Here is a 20,354-nt window from a genome sequence, read left to right as displayed (position 1 = left end):
CAACATAGACCTGACTAGGCCTATTCCACAGGGACTCGCTGCAGTTTGCTTGTTGTGTACAGGTACACTTTAAGCACGCTTGAGTATAAGTACACTAACAATTTTGGGTGTGACTATTATGAGGCATTGAGACAGTGATTCTGATATGTAGTGGTTGCTGAGAAAAAAATACATTTCTTTATTTACTTTGTCTTAGAGTGAACCGGTGTCAAAATAGTGTGACATAAAGCAAACCTGTGAAAACATATACGCTCCCATGTTATGCTAGCTCTGTGTCTACTTTTGATCTAAATTTTCTTTGCTGTGAAAATACATTTCTTACACACACGGTATGAGATTTAGGCCAGTGTTATAAATTGTGTCCGCCCCTTCCTGTCTCACTAAGCTGCTCCCACAGGCTGTATAAACCTACACTTGAAAATGTTAAATTACATTCTACCTATTTGAATATTTCCTGGAATTAATGAAGCAAACACCAGGTAGTATCCAGTTCATACTAACTAAAGTATTGGTTTCAGTCTTACCCCCTTTCATTGTCTGCTGGAACCAATCTTCTGTCTGATCCTCCAATAGCCAGGATGCAGGCTTGAGGTGGGTTAATTATGGCCGAAAAGTTTTTAATCCCATACATTCCTAAGTTGGATACAGTAAATGTTCCACCCTGCAATTACATAAAAACAAAAAAAACACGTTTAAACATGAAAACGACCAGTTGTGGCTTTTAAAGGAAATGTTGCGTTGTACAAGAAGGGATTGGTATATTAACTTTGCACACAGGATATTGTGATCATGCCACAGAATACACTTTACCATTACTTGGTGTCACAACTTGAAACATACCAAATCTTTCTTGTAGACCAACATCCTTCCTAAAGCCAAATGTATTATTTATATTTTAAATAAACCATGGACTCCTAGGTCTACATAACGGTGTAAATACCTGGAACTCATGAGGCTTAAGCTTTCCTTCTCTGGCACGAGTTGCTAATGAGAGCACATCTTTGCTGATGGATGCCAGGCCCTTTATGTGTGCATTGAAGACAATAGGTGTAATCAGTCCAGCAGGGGTGCTCACCGCCACACTCACATCTACCACATGATTCCTGGGAAGACACAACAAAACACCTAACTACACCAAACCACTGCACACTGAAGGTCCATACAGATGTTACACAAAAGTAGTGACCATGCATTGTAGACGTTTTCTCCCAAAGAAATTACAGTACGTCTTTGAATCATACACTCTGTGAAGTCCTTGAGAAAGGGGTCAGGGATATGGGTGAGGCTCATCTGGGGAGAGTCCAGCGTTCTGTCCACCAGCCTAATATCCTCCAATCCTACTCAGAACTCCGTAAACTCCTACAGTTTAGGCCTCTCATGCTTGGCTCATCTATCCTCCTCATTTTCCACTTGAGTCTTCCTCTTTTTCCCACATGTGCAACCACTTTGCGGCACCGGTAGCAGCCTTTTTCTGGACGTTCCTTGCAAATTATAGGTTTTCAAATCTTGAACATTGTGGCACTCTATTGTTGTTGGTACTCGTACTTACTTAAGAACTTTAGTATCATTTAGTATCATTAAATATGTTGGCGCTTTTTAAATCAACAATCATTATAAACAACCCCTTTTTATACGTATGACACACTAGACACTTTAGGGATTAAATTATTGTATTGTGAATTGAGCACTTATAGGCAATAGATGATCACACATTTATGGCGCAGGCAGCTTATTGAGCTGTAACTTCACTGCAATATATATTCAGCTTACTGGCATTGGACTTGTATGTGTAAGGATAGGTTCATATAATATGTATTCAGATAATTACGTATTTGCCATGTTTTGTACACAGGTGGACTGGAACCCAATTATGAATTTTACATTGTTTTTATTAGGATGATACGTCCTACATAAAGACATTTTATATTTTGAATAATGGGATCAAAGGATTTTCCAATCCTTTGTTTTAATTTTTTTTTTGCATTTTTGTAATGCCAAGGTTAGTCTTTTTTCCTGTTAAATAGATCTAGATAACGTACTAACAGACACGGTAAATCATTTCTTAGATTTAAGCAATACTATGAACAGATTGTGTAGGTAAACCCTCATACTACAAGTAGGTGGTAAAATTGGTTAAGGATTGGCCAATCAAAATTAGATGTGTGTAAGCACCTTAATTTTACAGGTCTATAAAATTTGGATCATTGGTTAATTAACTGACCATGAGGAAAATTACTTTTTTTATATAAAAGTGATATATGTGTTGTTCCTTCATCAATAAATCAAATGAGCATTTAAAATCCATGTATTGTGTTTGCGCTGTGTTTAACGACTTGAAGATTGTGCGGACTTCAATCGATTGTCTGCGCTGGTTGTTTGTTGCATTATACTACATTTTTTAAGTTATGAAGATACAAAAATATAGGAAGACAAATGTTTTATCACTGTATGTGGTGACCAACCTACATTCACCTGGATTTTAGCCAAACGGTTGTTTGCTCCTCGCTGTAATACAAAATGTCCGTAATAAAACAGAAAACAAAACCTAAAATCTGTCAAATACTCACTGTCTGATGACTGTGTCCAACCAGGAGGAGTTTGCCTCTGGCACTTTAAGACATGCTAAGGCAGAAGCCTTAATAATAAAATCATTGACAGAGAGCTTGATATTGTCAGACTTTGTAACCTGCAAAAACAAGACACATCACTTGGTCATCTCCAGTCCCAAGGGAAATCCATGTTTGCTGTTAAAGGGAACCCGAGTGATATGGAGGCTGCCATATTTATTTCCCTGTAAACAATACCTGTTGCCTGGTAGCTCTGTTGATCTTCTGTCAGAAGTAGTGTCTGAGTCAAAACCCTGGAACAAGCATATGGCTTATCAGAGTACCGGATCTGCTGCATGCTTGTTCAGGGTCCATAGCTAAAAGTATTAGAGACACAAGATTAGAAGGCCTTTGAGGCAACTGATAAATGGTGCCTTAATCGCACATCAGAAAAGTCTGATCTGCCTGCTTGTTCAGGGTCTATGGCTTAAAGTATAAGAGGAAGAAGATTAGTAAGACAGCCAGACTATTATTATTAAATATGGCCACCTCCACAGCCCTCTCACCTCGGGTTCCCTTTAAAGAGACTCTGTAACAAATTTTTCAGCCTTAGTTCTTCTATCCTATAAGTTCTTATGCCTGTTCTAATCTGCTCTGGCTTACTGCAGTCTTTCCTAACTGCACTGTCTCTGTAATTAATCAATGTATCTTTCCTCTGTCCTGTTTGTCGGGCTAAGGATTGATTGTGTGGAATGTGCAGGGCTGCTTGTGATTGGTAGAAGGCCTCTGCAGGCCCCCTGCACACTGTGAATGACTCACACACTATGCTTAGCTGAGCCTATTAGAAGCTGGTTAGTTTGTTTGTAAACACTGCCTAAAACTGTTAATTACAAGCCAGGATTGCAGCAGAGATTGGCAGAAACAGCACAGAGGGGCACGGGAGAAAATAATGAATAGAATGGTATGCTTTTTATTGTAAGACTATTAGAGTACAGATTCTCTTTAAGAGAGCAGAGAGGTTTATTGCCTCCGCCAGTTTTAGCGCTACCTGCATCCTCTTAGGAGAGATTGATCTCCATGCCTGTCCTGCAACACCAAGAGCTCCAATGAAACTAATGTGAGACAGGAGGCAGTTAACCTCTTGACGACCAGCTAACGCCGATTGGCGTAAACTGGTCGTCTGCGGGTTACCATGGAAACGGCCGCTCGATCGAGCGGCCTTTCCATGTCAGTTCACGGAGGGTGTCTCCGTGAACAGCCGGAGAGCCGCCGATGGCGGCTCGCCGGCAAAATGTAAACAGGCGGGGAAGAAATCCCCGCTGTTTACATCATACGGCGCTGCTGCGCAGCAGCGCCGTAAGGCAGATCGGCGATCCCCGGCCTCTGATTGGCCGGGGATCGCCGGCATATGATAGGCTGAAGCCTATCCTTCAATGCGCAGGACGGAAATCCGTCCTGCGCAGCACACAGGGGAAGGGAGAGGGAGGGAGCTGGCGAGAGGGCTGAAAGCGCTGCGGAGGGGGGCTTTGAAGAGCCCCCCCCGCTAAGCAACTGCAGCCGGCGGCGATCAGACCCCCCCAGCAGGACATCCCCCTAGTGGGGAAAAAAGGGGGGTAGTCTGATCGCCCTGCTGCACTGCTGATCGGTGCTGCGGGCTGTAGAGCCCACGCAGCACCGATCAGTGTAACATCCCCTGGTCGGCAAGTGGTTAAAGGACTTACGAGGCGAAATAGGTTAAAAAAGGTAATTACCTGCATGAAATATCAATGCACGGAGGACGCCATCTGCGTCTTTCCGCCGGGTCCCCGCATCTGAATGTCCCCCCCCGGGCCGGTCTCGACCCCACAGACCGGGTTGGGCTCTCCTGCCTCTTCCAATATGGCCGACGGAGCTAGCGGCGGCTGCGCAGTCTGCATATGCGCCAGTGCGGCTGCGCAGCTCTAGGGCCAACCCCCCGATCCACGCAACAGGAAATAGCCTGTAGTGTGGATTGGGGCGGTTGGCCCTAGAGCTGCGCATACGCGGACTGCGGCTAGCTCCGTCGGCCATATTGGAAGAGGCAGGAGAGCCCGACCCGGTCTGTGGGGTCGGGACCGGCCCTGGGGAGACATTCAGCTGCGGGGACCCGGCGGAAAGACACTGAGGGCACGGATGGCGTCCTCCGTGCATTGATATTTCATTTAGGTAATTACCTTTTATAACCTATTTCGCCTCGTAAGTCCTTTAAGAATAGGCATAGTTTGTGGCTCAGTGGTAAATTCACCTCAATGTTAAGAAATGAAACAATTAGCCTTTGCTGACATCTTGGCTCTGTATGGCTTGGCCCTGGAATCTCGCAGTGCAAAATGATGAAATGTATTTGTCTCCCTAGGCAACAGCAGTGACTGCACAGAAAACATATGGCTGGACAGGAGCAGTTTGTGGATGCACAATGGAGGTGTGAATTCAACTCAGTTATATCAGTCCGACTCAGTGATGAAGCCTCCTGAACTACTACTCCCCTGATCCTACCCCAAAACCTTTTACAGACCCTGTTTACAATCTAATTAGGGAACACAGACTGTGAAAAGTAGACCAAATTGTTTAGTTAAAAGATAAGGGTGTGTGTGTTCGTGTGTGTGTGTGTGTGTGTGTGTGTGTGTTCGTGTGTGTGTGTTCGTGTGTTACTTGTCTTTGCAAGTACTTGGAGACCTGAGTACTTCCGAACGAAGCTTTCAAAGTAGACCTGAAGATGCAGCCAGCAGGAGATTTGAATAGGGGCCCAGCAGTGGAACAAGAGCACAGAGAGAGGATCAGGAACGCTCTATAATCAGTGTTCCCCAACTCCATCCTCACGGCCCATCAACAGTGCATGCTTTGTAGAAATCCACAGAGGTAGTTAACCTCCTTGGCGGTAATCCCGAGCTGAGCTCGGGGTATGCCGCCGGAGGTCGCCGCTCAGGCCCTGCTGGGCCGATTTGTATTCTGAAAAAAGCAGCACACGCAGCCGGCACTTTGCCAGCCGCGTGTGCTGCCCGATCGCGGCGAAAGAGGGTCCCCCCAGCCGCCCGAGCCCAGCGCAGCCGGAACAAACAGTTCCGGCCGGCGCTAGGGGCTGGATCGGGCGGCTCTGACGTCAGGACGTCGACTGACGTCCATGACGTCACTCCGCTCGTCGCCATGGCGACGAGGAAAGCGAAACAAGATAGGCCGCTCATTGCGGCCTATCTTGTTACTTTCGATTGCCGGAGGCGATCGAAAGTACGCTTCCGGAGCGCCCTCTAGTGGGCTTTCATGCAGCCAACTTTCAGTTGGCTGCATGAAATATTTTTTTTTTAATTTAAAAAAAACCCCATTTTAGCCTCCCTGGCAAAATAAATAAACCGCCAGGGAGGTTAATCAGCTCTGCTGAGACACTAATTATCTCACCTGGGAATGTGTGTAGTTACCTGCAAAACATGTACTGTTGGTGGGCCTCGAGGACAAGGGTTAGGGAACTCTGCTCTATAGCATCAAGAGCCGGTGCTCTTTCTAGGTGATTATGTTTTTGTAGGCGAGTACAGTTATCCGTAAAGATTTATTGTGCACAGGCCAATACTGCTGCGATCTGGAACATAATTGATCACTTCTTGATTGGAAGTCGATCAGGTAGCAGGGCTCGATTCTACCACCTTGCCCACTCAATTAGATTTAAATGGAAGTCTAATAGAGAATTGATGAAACTGCTAGAGTTATACCCATCGATACAGTGTAGCTATCAGCAAATTGGGAACAGAGGAGCCAGCAGGGTAAAAGTGGATAAAGGTTAGAGAAACTGAGAGCCTAATATGGTGTAGTATGTTCAGCATAAAATTAGTAAAGATCATTAGTGAGAAGAGTATACTCACAAATGTGGGTTACCACAAAGGCAACCACTGAAAAGGCAGGGGAGGAGATTAGACGTGTCCTCGCTCAGGATTAAGAAGTCGCTCTCTGTAGATCAGAAAAGGGGCAGATCACCCCTCCACCAGGGGTGGACACGGTACAGCGGTGTAGCTATCAGACTCCCGCAAGTCCAGTCCCCGCCCTCTTGATGGCTATTTTCTAACAAACCCAATCACCCTTTTCAATAGTACACTAGTAATAATAAATAAAAATACAGTCTACAATGATAATAATAGTAACACACTGTCCACAATCAGCCGAATGGGCATACTGGGGCAAGAGATCCCAAGCAGATTCGACCTACTGGAAACATTTCTACAAGTATGGCCAGCCATACATTTCTGGAAGTTTCCCACAGCAAAGAAGCGAAGGTAAAAATACCACTGCCGTGTGTGCAATGCTTCTAGTGACGTGACCCGTGCTGGAGGAGAAAACAGCGAACAGCATTCCATTCCAGAAGAAAGAATTAAATCTCAGATTCTTTTCAGCATGTTCAAGAGATGTGATTGTATCTTCCACAATGTATCATGACAATATGAGGCAGCACTAAGGATGCTCCACATAAATAATCCTCTTACCTCATTCAGCTCCTTTCTTAGCTGTATAATTTCACCCATATTTACATCAATGGACAGATAGTAGTGCGGTATCGTCTGTTTGGACTGCATGAGCCTCTGTGCAATCACCTGCAGACAAAACAAAATGGAAAAAATAAATATCCCATACAACTGGCTTTATCATGCTCTGAATGGTTATGCTGAAAATTTTGTGGATCAACATTTTCATTAACGGTGAAATACTGAGCTTCAAGTGATACAACAAACCTGCATGAATTGCTACAGCTTTATAAATAGGATGCTTAACAACATTTGGGGTGTTTGCTAGTCACTGCTCTGATAACATTCCTCCTAGCAAGGCTTAATAGGGACTAATAACCCATTCTGTATCTTCCATGCAAACATCAACCATTTTATACAGACAAGTAGTATATGATTTGAAATCCAAAGATGAACACTTCTGAAACTGTCACGAACAACACTGCAACAATGTTAAAAAAAAACCACATACATACACACACACACACACACAGTAGCATCCCTCATCAGAAAAGATCATACATTGTATATCAGGATTATTTGCAGGGACCAGGGGACAGTTTACTATAGCCAGAGGTTTACTATAATGAGATATTACTGTATACACACACACATATGCATATATAAACCTTTATGTCCTGTTTGTCCGGTAAGAAATGAAACACTGTTGTACGAATTACCTGCTATAGATACTTTTTAAGTTGCAAAGCAGATAATTCTCAGGTAGTGCAGGATTCTGCAAATTCTGCACACAAACTTTTCAGCTTGAAAAGGGACCAGTCAAATACAGTCACTGTGGAATTTTATTGGTCATTTTCAAACTGCAAAAATGTGCATGATCCTGCATCAACTGAATTGTTTGCATCTCAGTGACCAACCCAAGTGATGTGTGGGCCATGACTGCTATTCCATGTTGTACTGCAATCCCCCACATCTCCAAATAGGCCTTCCCCCGAGACATAGTTCCCTTGTCCCTAGATGTGGGCATGCACAAGGTAGAGTGCCTGGCAAGTGGAAAAGTGAATAAAGCAGTTAAATATTTTCAGCAATTTCTCAGAATTTAGTAAGCACCTTTCGTGCATGTAATGAGTAGCGTTTTAGAGGCTAAGGAATTGTGTTATATACATCAAAAAATTTAAAAGGAGATGGCAAGAACTTCTCAAGTGGCTACCCCAATTACTAATAAGGATGAATAAAAGAGGGCCCTGAAGAAATTTTGATACTATACACAGGTATATACAACAGAGTGCACTCCAATCTATCATACAGGTGCCTTTCCTAATACAGGGGACTCAGTTCATTGGTTTTTAATGGGATGGGAGGGTTTGCTAATCGTGCACACTTCATATAAAACAGGAGAGTGTTCACTAGCGCCATCTAGTAGCCAAAAAGTAAAATTACACATACATTACAATTAAAAATCAGTTAAAAAAAAAAAAACATCACATAAATACTTGCCTTAGGGACTCAGCTTTTTTTAATCTATATGGAGGGAATATTACTATTATTTTACTACATAGGGGCTTGTAATTATGGACCGGATAAAAGAAAAACAAAACCGCAAAATAATACATATATTATCAAATAATAGATTGTCGCCATGCATTGTGATAGGGACACAATTTAAATGGTTTAATAATCGGGACAACTGGGAAAATAAAATGTGCCGGTTTTATCCACAGGAGAACATTTTATTTTAAAACTATAATAGCCGAAAACGGAGAAATAATGATTTTTTTCCATTATTTTCTTATTTTTCCCGTTAAAATGTATTTAGAATAAAAAAAATTATTAGAAAATTGTACTACCCACAGAAAGTTTAATTGGTGGCGGAAAAAAATTAGGTATAGATAATTTTATTATGATAAGTAGTAATAAAGTTATTGGCGAATAAAAGGGAGGAGCACTGACAGTTGAAAATTGCTCTTGTCCGTTAGGGTAAAAACCCCTTGGGGGTGAAGTGGTTAAGTTGTATATAGGTTGTAAGTTACAATTACAACATTAAACATTTGTGTGAATAAACAAATAAGTGCATCAGCAATAACAATCAATGAAGACAGAAAGGTTATGTAATGACATCCTAGAGCGGGCAAGATGACCAGTGTAAGATATAATTGTCTCACCTTTCGAATATTGCTAATGGGAATATCTGTGAAGACTCCAGTAGGGACGGGTGCCACAGCTGGAGAGGGTTGGGCAGCTGCGGGGGTTGGAGCAGCAGTGGCAGGAGCCTGGCAATATAGAAGAGAAATAAGTTACACCTACAAGAAAAACAAAAAAAAATACCAAATCATAACATACATTATACAGGGTGGCACACGAAAGACCGTCCTGGCGGCCTGTTAAGTGAACAAGTATACAGGTAAACACTGGCCAGCTGCACCTGTTACTCTATCCCTGCTGTGCATCTCCCAGCTTTAGTGAAGCCTGTGTGATCTGCATTTACTGCTATATGAGCGTGTTACCCATACAGCGGCGAATGCTGGCCGGTGTCTGCCAGGCAGGTCTTTCGTACACCACCTTATATAATGTGAATAGGTTCTTAAAGGGAACATAAATGGAAAATGCATATCCCTATTTCTCCATCAGATATTTAAAGGGAAGGTTCAGGGACTCTGTGAAAAAAAATTAAAATCCAAATCCACTTACCTGGGGCTTCCTCCAGCCCGTGGCAGGCAGGCGGTGCCCTCGCCGCGGCTCCGCAGGCTCCCAGTCTCCTCCGGTGGCGCACCCGACCTGGCCAGGCTGGCTGCCAGGTCGGGCTCTTCTGCACTCCAATGTGCGTCTCACTGGTGCGCGCTGACGTCATCGGATGTCCTCCGGGCTGTACTGCGCAGGCTCAGTAGTTCTGCGCCTGCGCAGTACAGCCCTGAGGACGTCCGATGACGTCAGTGCGCACCAGTGAGACGCACATTGGAGCGCAGAAGAGCCTGACCTGGCAGCCGGCCTGGACAGGTCGGGTGCGCCACCGAAGGAGACCGGGAGCCTGCGGAGCCATGGCGAGGGCACCTCCTGCCTGCCACAGGCTGGAGGAAGCCCCAGGTAAGTGGATTTGGATTTTTATTTTTTTTCATAGAGTTCCTGAACCTTCCCTTTAAAGGACTTCCGAGGCCAAACAACAAATCTATTTTTTTACTCACATGGGGTTTCTTCTAGCTCCTCGCAGCCGTCTCAGTCCCTCGCCGCAGCCCCGGTCCTCCTCCGTGTCTTCGCTGCCCACCCACAATGGCGGGGTGGGCTCTTCTGTGGATGCAGAAAAGCAGACCCTGCCAGTGGGTCGCCATCATTGCTAGCGCCCAGCGGGGACAGAGGCGGACCGGGGTTGCGGCAAAGGACAAGGTGAAGTGTCAGGCGAGTAAAAAAAAAAAAAAAAATAGATTAGTTATTTGGCCTCGGAAGTCCTTTAAGGTGGTCATACACAGGTCGATATTTCTACCAGATTAATTTGATTGAATCTGCTAAGTACCGGTAGGTAGGAAAAAAAAAAAAAAAAAAAGTTCAGCAAAAGTATTACCTTTTAACTTTATCAGTTAGCCATTAACCGCCTTAGCAGTAACCCGGAGTAAGGCTCGGGACGGAAATCTGCAGTTCAGAGCAGTAATCCCGAGTTGGATCCATCGGAGGTGTGGAATGTGCAGGGCTGCCGCAGATCTATCTAGTGGTATGAATTTTAGGGTCTGAAAGCTTGTGAAAAAAATTGCACCGCTTTTTGAAAAAAAAAAAAAAAAACTGGAAATAATCATACCGCCAGGGAGGTTAAAGAGACTCTGCAGTCTCTTTTTTTACCTTCTTTTGTTTAACAATCCTCTTCGGCTTTAATGCCAGAGTTAAATCACCGCATCCCCGCAACAGAGGAGTGATTTATTATCAGAGATAAGCCCTGCAAAGCTCCCAAGTTCGCAGGGCTTCACTTCCTCGAAGAGGCAGAACTTTACACTGTAGCTCTGCCTCTTCCGCAGTCAATCTCTGCGGATCGCCGCCGCTCCCAATCTACTTTCCCTGAGAGGGGCGGGGAGGAGGCGGCGATCCATGGAGATTGATTGCAGAGAGGCAGAGCTACAGCTCAAAGCTCAGCCTCTCCAGGAAGAAAAGCCCTGCGTGTCAGGGCAGCATGATCTGCGACCTGCAAAGTCGTAGAACTTTGCAGGGCGTTTTCTAGGTAATAAATCACTCCTCTGCGGGGATGCGGCGATTTAACTCTGGCCTTAAAGCTGAAGAGGAATGTTAAACAAAATAAGGTAAAAAAAAAAAAAAAAAAAGACTTCAGAGTCTCGTTAAATGATGCAAGCTTTCTAAGATTTAGTTCCCCTCTTCAGGCATAATTCAAGATGTTAGCTGAAGTAAAACATTGATGCAGGTAAATAGTAAACACGAAATATGCCTGAAGAAGGGGAATAAATTCCAGAAAGCTTGCATAATTTAACTTTATAAGTTAGCCACTACAAGGTATTACTTTTACAAAACAGTTTTTTTCTACCTACTTACGGTAATTTGTTTGGCTAACACGATACAGAAACGTTCTTGCTATCATCATTGTATCTGCTAGTGATTTACTGACCACAATAAAACACACTTAAGGCTCATACACACATTAGACTATAGTCTTTAGAAAATGAAAGATCACAGACCAATCTTACCACCCTTCATGTAGTATGAGAGCCATACCTACAGTCTTTTCTATGGAGCTGAACTCCACATCAGAAAAAAAATCTTTGCAAGATGCTGCACACACAGATGCTGTACAGACACGAAAGATCAGTATCTGCAAAAGATCTGTTCCTGCCAAAAATCCATTGCTGCAAATTGCAATGATAGTCTATGAGATCTGCAGATCATCATACACACGATTTAACTGACATTCATCTGCAGATCAAGCAATCATCTGCAGATCTGAAAATCCATCCTGGTGGATCTGATCTGCAGATGAATGTCAGTTAAATCATGTGTGTATGATGATCTGCAGATCTCAGACTATCATTGCAATTTGCAGGAATGGATTTTTGGCAGGAACAGATCTTTTGTGTCTGTACAGCATCTGTGTGTGCAGCATCTTGCAAAGATTTTTTTCTGATGTGGAGTTCAGCTCCATAGAAAAGACTGTGTAGAGTATGGCTCTCATACTACATGAAGGGTGGTAAGATTGGTCTGTGATCTTTCATTTTCAAAAGACTATGGTCTGATGTGTGTATGTGGCCTAAGACTAAAGGCTCATACACACATCAGACTATAGTCTTTGGAAAATGAAAGATCACAGACCAATCTTACCACCCTTCATGTAGTATGAGAGCCATACTCTACAAGGTCTTTTCTATGGAGCTGAACTCCACATCAAAAAAAAAAATCTTTGCAAGATGCTGCACACACAGATGCTGTACAGACACAAAAGATCAGTATCTGCAAAAGATCTGTTCCTGCAAATTGCAACTGACATTCATCTGCAGATCAGATCCACCAGGATGGATTTTCAGATCTGGGGATGATTGCTTGATCTGCAGATGAATGTCAGTTAAATCATGTGTGTATGATGATCTGCAGATCTCATAGACTATCATTGCAATTTGCAGCAATGGATTTTTGGCAGGAAGAGATATTTTGCAGCTACAGATCTTTTGAGTGTGTGCAGCATGTTTGTGTGACGCATCTTGCAAAGATTTTTTTTCGGATGTGGAGTTCAGCTCCATAGAAAAGACTGTGTAGGTATGGCTCTTATACTACATGAAGGGTGGTAAGATTGGTCTGTGATCTTTCATTTTCCAAAGACTATAGTCTGATGTGTGTATGAGCCTTTACAATTGTGTACAGTTATTTGATCAAAAAGCCAGATGGGGCATGGCAGTAAAATTGAACTGCACAGAAAGAAGCAGTGAGGGCTGAATGGAAGCATAACTTTGTACTGCATCAAAGCGGACCTGAACTTAGAACTTCCTCTCTGCTCTAAAAAAAAAAAAAAAAAAAAAAAGGATAAGCAACAGCATAATAACCTTTAAAAAAAAACCCACACATTTCTTTGTTACAGCTGATGCAAAACCTACAATAAATTTTGCAATGTAGCTACTTCCTGCTTTCATGGAAGCAGACATATTGTTAACATCCTGTGTTTACCAATTACCTTCTCTGCTGTGGCAGTCCACGGACACAGGTGAGAGATCAAATTACAACTTGTGATTATTCACAAATGAGGGAGATTAGACAGGCTAAACTCTCTAAATACTTTCAGGGGGTATAGCTTTATATTTTCCTTCTGTCCTGTGCAAGGGTTCGGGTCCACATTAAGTGTTACAAGGCTAGAGGGTTCAGTGACTCAATCAGTACTCAACTTCTGCTGAAACAGTATCCAGTGTTGCAAAGTAGTAAATCAATTACTTCTCCCTGATCAAACTAGGAGTAATCAGGCCTCTATCGACCAATGTATAGCTCGTTTCAGGCCTGGTGCACACCAAAAACCGCAAGCAGATCCGCAGAACGCTAGCGTTTTTCTTCTTGTTTTGAAGAGTTTTGCGGTTTTGTGCTGCGGTTTTTGGTACAGCAGATTACAGATATTGTTACAGTAAAGCTGTTACTGAACAGCTTCTGTAACAAAAACGCCCGGCAAACTGCTCTGATGTAGCATTTTTCAGAGCGGTTTGCTTTTTTCCTATACTTTACGAGGCAGAAACGCCTCCGCAATCCAAAATCGGCAGCAGCCCGGGAATATGCGTTTCTGCAAAACGCCTCCCACTCTGGTGTGCACCACCCCATTGAAATACATTACCCTAGCGTTTCCACATCCGCAATCGGATCTGAAAACGCTGCCTAACCGCTCTGGTGTGCACTAGGCCTCAAAGAAGAATACCATTCATGCCTACACTATAAAGCAAGACTGTATGCCAGTGAAACACAGAAGACACCACACTTACAGGAGCAACCTTTGGAGGAACAAAAGACTCAACATCTTTCTTTGTGACCCTGCCATCTGGGCCAGAACCTAAAGAACAACAAAAGAATAAAGAAAAATGTAAATACACACATAATTCTATTTGTAGTTAATGGGGCAGCTTTTTTCCCAATGTCATTAAAAGATACATCCGAGCTTTTAAAAAAAAATATTTCTATTTACCCGGGGCTTCCTCCAGCCCCTGGCAGCCGTCCTGTGCCCTCACTGCAGCTCCAGGTCGGCATCTACTGCGCCTGCGCTTTTCTCAATCTCACTCACGTGGTCTAGAGTGTACTACACAGGAGCAGTAGTTCTGTGCCTGCGCAGTACACTCTAGACCATGTGAGTGGGATCGAGAGTGGCGATTGCGCAGGTGCAGTAGATGCCGACCTGGTGAGGTTGGCATCTGCAGCGGAGGGGAACGGGAGCCACCGAAGCTGCAGCGCGGGACATATCGGCTGCCACAGGCTGGAAGTAAGTAAGTAAGTAGAGCTAATATTTTTAAAAGCTCGGATGTATCCTTTAAAGAGAACCGGTCACAGTATAAATACACCATTGCTAATGTTTCTAATTAGAGGTCGTTCGTTCTTTCTAGACATGGTAATCCACGGGTTGTCTGCGAAGTGATCCACTGACCAAGGATAAACATGCAGTTAGTGAAGTCAGAACCTGACCCTATATGCTTGTCCTGGGAAAGTGGTCCATTCAACAGCAAAGACATAATGCTGGGAATACACCATGAGTTTTTTCGGCCGCTAGATGGCCTGACAAATAATTTCCGACAGGTCCGATCTGATTTCGATAATTTGTCTAATCAATTTTCTCATAGAAGTAAACGATCGGTCAGTAAATCTGCCAAAAAAACTCATTGTGTATTCCCAGCATAAGAGGAGTATTGAGTAATCAGAAAAAGAGCAAACAAGAAATCCACAATGGCAGCTGTCATATCCCATAATTCAGGTTCATTTTCAGCACAAATATATACCAGTAGATTCAAAACAACCTTCTGCCAAGCAAATCTACATAGGTAGAAACTGAAGTATCTAAAATATATGTATTTTGCAAGGACTACACAGTATTCAGATACTCTCTGTAATGGTGGACTTTAAATGTAACAGTAAATCCATGTATCAGTGAGGAAATGCACCAGGCTATCACTGTCCTCTTTCAGTTTTTTTTTTAATCCCCCCACCCCAAAATGTAATGTTCAACACAAGACATGTAGGGCTTACCTTTCACTTGCTTTATGTCTATGCCTCTTTCTGATGCAAGCTTTTTAGCTAGTGGACTGATAAAAGCCTTCCCTTTGGGCACAGAAGTGGGTGGTCCAGGAGGCGGAGTTAGAGGAGTTGCAGCTGCGGCCAATGGTGGCGCTGAAAATCCTGCAGCCTGTACAAGAAAAAAAAAACCCAATAGTTGAAGCATAACAATACAAATCTACTCTCTTGATTATTCATTATTATGAACTCAAAAAGCCGCACTATTTGCAATTATTTGTTTTACTATGGATGTTAAGCAGACTTTTATTAGGCAAAGCTTCCCAGAAGGAAACCAGTGTTCCCCATTTTGGACAATCGTTATTTACAGTGACAGAGAAGGATTTATATGCAAAATTCATGAGTAAAATGACTGTCCTGAAGTGATACATAATGTATACAGTATACATGAGATCAGTGTTATCAGAGACTAGCAATTGTTTGTCTGCTGAGCAAAGGTCTCAAGCCTCATATCCACACGAGTACAGTTGCCTGCGAAGATCAGGACTCAATCCCCCAAGACAGTTTAGGCCGAGTGTTGTATAGACATCACTAGCCTAGAGACACTCTGTTACTATGGAGGGAGGAGTAACATAGCAACATTATTAGTTTGGTTGGAAAAAAACATCTATCCATCAAGTTCAAACAGAAGTTGAGATGACATGGGTATGACAGAGCAGCTTTCAGTGGGTGGGATAAGGGGGAGAACACTGCATTTGGCAATCCGCTGGCCAACCTCTTCACTAAGGGAAATATGGAGGGCTGCTGCAGACACACTAGATTCTCAGCTGAGACAGTCCATAGCAGCCACGTATAATTCAACGTGTGTTCTTAGCGCACACCTGAAGTGAGAGGGATATGGAGGCTGATATATTTATCTCCTTTTAAACAATGCAAATAGTCTGCAGATCAGACTTTTCTAATGCTTCAGGTGTGTGATTCAGCCACTACAGATGAATGAAAGATCAGCAAGACTGTCAGTCAACTGGTATTGTTTCGAAAGGAAATACATATGGCAGCCTCCACATTACTCTCACTTCAGGTTCCCTTTCAATAAATGAGTGAGGAAGGGAGCTGTAATGATGTGAGTGATGGTGTGGGAGGTTTGCAGTGAAAAGGGCAGTGTGCAGTGAGACGAAGAGCAATAAAAGCAGAGAAGAGAGAAGGCATGCTCCAGTACAACGATGCTGGTGAGGAAGGAGCAACATTGAGACAGGTAATTTGGGCGCCATGTGGTGCCCACAATTTGGCTGCCACCATAGGCTGTAATGTGAATTACGATTACAGAGGTGCTCACTGAGTAATCAGGGTGAAGGCTAATTACAATAATAATGGTGTAATTCAAGTCCCAGCAATAGCTGGTGCCCAGATTAAGCAGGAAAACAAAACAGTTAGGTTATCAGTAGGGGGATGGTTTTCAATAGAATAGATAGATGTAAACACAATGACTGAGGCGTAGTAGATAGGGAGGGGCAGGCCCGGATTTACATCACAGGAGCCTATAGGCACAGATGCACTGGCGCCCTAAACTTCACCCTCCATAAATCTAAAAACCCCCATCGAACCGCACCGCAAGTGTGGTAGCCGACCCAGCTGTCACATCTCCCTTACTTCCCTTTCCTTTTTTTTCATAGGTAGCTACAGGTGTCTCTAAGCATTAGGTATCCAGAGGTACCCTCAGTATTAAGTATTAAGTAGCTAGTGTTGTACCGACTGAAGGAAGGTCTCGTCAGTGGAATGCAGAGAGCTGGGCGAGTAACCTCTCATTTACACTCTGCATAGGGAAGGAGAAAGGGAGGCACCAGGGTAGGGGAGGGAGCCACCTTTCCATCATCAGGTGCCTGTGAGCATGTGCCTACAGTGCCTTATGGTAAATTTGGCCATGGGGAGGGGAACAGAATTTTCAAACATGGTGGTGGAGGGATCTGAGGGGAGGCATAACCAGGTAAAGAGAATGACAGCTCTGTCATATTTAACCACTTAAGCCCGAAGGGTTGAAATTTTTTTACATCCGAGCAACTTTCACCCCCCATTCATTTGCCAATAACTTTATCACTACTCATCACAATTAATTGATCTATATCTTGTTTTTTCCGCCACCAATTAGGCTTTCTGTGGGTGGTATATTTTGCTAAGAGCCACTTTACTGCAAATGCATTTTAACAGGAAGAATAAGAAAAAAATGGAAAAAATTCATTATTTCTCAGTTTTCAGCCATTATAGTTTTAAAATAATACATGCCTCCATAATTAAAACTCACGTATTGTATTTGCCCATATGCCCCGGGTATTTCACCGTTAAAATGATGTCCCTATCACAATGTATGGCGACAATATTTTATTTGGAAATAAAGGTGCATTTTTTCCGTCTTGCGTCCATCACTGTTTAGAAGCCCATAATTTATGAAATCATATTGATATACTCCTTTGACATGCATATTTAAAAAGTTCAGACCCTTAGGTAACTATTTGTTGTTGTTTTTTTTTTTTATTATTATTGTAATTTTTTTTTTTAATTTAAACTTGTATGTGGGTATTTTTTGGTGTGGGAGGTAAACAGGGTTTTTTTTTTTTTCTATATTTATATGTTTATTTTTAAAACTTTTTTTTTAAGGTGTAATTTGCTATTTGGCCACAAGATGGCCAGAATCAAAAAGTCCTGGGAGCGATCGATCTCGCTCCCAGGCAGAAGAAAGGAGACCAGAGCTCAGAAAAGCCGCAGCGTCTGAAGAGACGCTGTCGGCTTTTCTCCGGGGGGGTCCGATCAGCGAAAGGGATTTATAATCCCTTTCACTGATTGGTGGGCTAGCGGCCAGCAGCGGGGGCGTGCACGGGGGGGCCCGCAGGAGCGCGCGCGACCCGTGGGAGTGCGCGCAGCCCAACTGGACGAGAAATCTCGTCCAGTTGGGCTTAAGTGGTTAAAGAGACACTGAAGCGAAAAAAAAATATGATATAATGAATTGGTTGTGTACTATGAATAATTACAAGAAGATTAGCAGCAAAGAAAATATTCTCATATTTTTATTTTCAGGTATATAGTGTGTTTTCTAACATTGCATCATTCTCTAATATGTGCAGATTACACAACACTCTGCATTCAAAATGAGTCTTTCAGAGCAGTCTGTGAACTAATGACCTCTCCTCTGGCAGAGAAAAAGACATTTGTTTACTTACAGTTGAGATAATAAAAGTCAGAAGACAGCCCTCTCCACGACTTTGAAAGTCGTAGAGATTAATGGCTTTTTTGCATAGAGATAACAACTGGAGTTTCTTAACTCTTCCTGTACTGGAAACAATTACACTGATGTATCTGATCTTAAAGGGAAGGTTCAGGGACTAGCTTAAAAAAATAAAAATCCATTTCCACTTACCTGGGGCTTCCTCCAGCCCGTGGCAGGCAGGAGGTGCCCTCGGCGCCGCTCCGCAGGCTCCCGGTGGTCTCCGGTGGCTGACCCGACCTGGCCAGGCCGGCGGCCAGGTCGGGCCTCTTCTGCGCTCCATGGTGCGTTCCACGCCGGCGCGCTGACGTCATCGGACGTCCTCCGGGCTGTACTGCGCAGGCTCAGTAGTTCTGAGCCTGCGCAGTACAACCCGGAGGACGTCCGATGACGTCAGCGCGCCGGCGTGGAACGCACCATGGAGCGCAGAAGAGGCCCGACCTGGCCGCCGGCCTGGCCAGGTCGGGTCGGCCACCAGAGACCACCGGGAGCCTGCGGAGCGGCGCCGAGGGCACCTCCTGCCTGCCACGGGCTGGAGGAAGCCCCAGGTAAGTGGAAATGGATTTTTATTTTTTTTAGCTAGTCCCTGAACCTTCCCTTTAATGTTTTATTTCTTAGCTGTGCTACACATACAAATCATAATATCATACTTTTTTTTTCGCTTCAGTGTCTCTTTAAGCAGTGCAATGTTTTGCATTTGTCCATATTAGCAGTGGCTGGATAGTGTACTGGTTAAGGGCTCTGCCTTTGACATGGGAGACCAGGGTTCGAATCCTGGCTAGGTCAAGTACCTATTCAGTAGGGAGTTCAAGGCAAGACTCCTTAACACTGCAGGGTGGCCTCCTGAGCGCGTCCCAGTGGCTGCAGCTCTTGAGCACTTTGAGTCCGACAGGAGAAAAGCGCTATACAAATGTTCGGATTATTATTATATTAACCTAATGGAATGCAAATTGCTCGCAGCTTGAAACTGGGTCAAATGTACTTCCTGTCAATTTTGATTGGCCCAATTTAAAGTAGCCAGTTTGTTTTTGTTGAGCTGGTAGACAGCAGCTGTACAGAAAGTGCTAAGTAAGCACACCTTCAGAAGGACTACACTTCTGACACATCCTGAGTGTTCTTTGAAGAGCGCTACATTCCTGAGGTCTGTGAACTAGACCTCATTCACAGATGTTGCATTGTAATGCAACATTAAAGTCACAATGCAGCATTACAATGCAAAACAAGGTGGTAACACACATTAACATTGCATACAGCATGTACAGTAAAGCATACAGACAAGGAAAAGTATGCTTTCCTGTACCTGGTAACCTGGGTGTTTAGAGGTAACACACTGCAAGCAGTGCGTTACCATCACGCTACACGTTACAATGTGACACTAACGTTGCACTGTGAACGTCCCATAGGATTAGCATTGCAGTGCGGTAAGCTGCGTTAGAAGAGCTTATAACGCAGCTCCACAACATCGCACTGTGAATGAGGCCTCAAACAACAAAAACATTTCAAACCAAAGTGTGTAGGTTAGCATTATATTTTCTCAGGACAACCTACCGGTGCAAAAGGAGCAGGCTGAGGCTTAATATCAATGGCTCCTGCTGTCGCTTGGTAATCTCCAAATGATCCAACATCAGACTCCTTCTCCACTATGATACAAAGAGGTGACCCAAGTGGTACATCGCGTGTGCCTTCTGGCACCAAGATTTTGGCCAAATAACCTTCTTCTTGCACTTCAAAACCTAGGCGACACATAGCAAATGCCAATCAACATAAAACATTAAAAGGGGTTCTGTGGCCTTTAAAAAAAAAAAAAAAAAAGTGTCACTTACCAGGGGCTTCCACCGGCCCCCTCCGTTTCTCGGCACGGGTCACCTGCCAATTATTCGTCTAAGTAGATGAAAAGCACAGTGGCTGCGCGGTCGTGCATGT

General features: G+C 43.7%; 1 protein-coding gene across 1 annotated transcript in view; it reads right to left on the bottom strand.

Annotated features, from left to right (window-relative positions):
* The window catches only part of DLAT (dihydrolipoamide S-acetyltransferase), a 46,114-nt gene that overhangs the window by 5,486 nt on the left and 20,274 nt on the right, over window positions 1-20,354 (bottom strand). Inside the window, exons 6-13 of the mRNA XM_068240952.1 lie at window positions 19,980-20,164; window positions 15,191-15,347; window positions 13,942-14,009; window positions 9,169-9,276; window positions 7,028-7,135; window positions 2,568-2,686; window positions 941-1,103; window positions 525-661 (exon numbers count right to left, since the gene is read on the bottom strand). Coding sequence (XP_068097053.1) covers window positions 525-661; window positions 941-1,103; window positions 2,568-2,686; window positions 7,028-7,135; window positions 9,169-9,276; window positions 13,942-14,009; window positions 15,191-15,347; window positions 19,980-20,164 — 1,045 coding nt within the window. The remainder of the gene's footprint in view (window positions 1-524; window positions 662-940; window positions 1,104-2,567; window positions 2,687-7,027; window positions 7,136-9,168; window positions 9,277-13,941; window positions 14,010-15,190; window positions 15,348-19,979; window positions 20,165-20,354) is intronic.

This window comes from Hyperolius riggenbachi, chromosome 6 (assembly GCF_040937935.1).
Source record: "Hyperolius riggenbachi isolate aHypRig1 chromosome 6, aHypRig1.pri, whole genome shotgun sequence".
Lineage (NCBI taxonomy): Eukaryota > Metazoa > Chordata > Amphibia > Anura > Hyperoliidae > Hyperolius > Hyperolius riggenbachi.
This window is presented reverse-complemented; position numbering and strand designations above follow the sequence as displayed.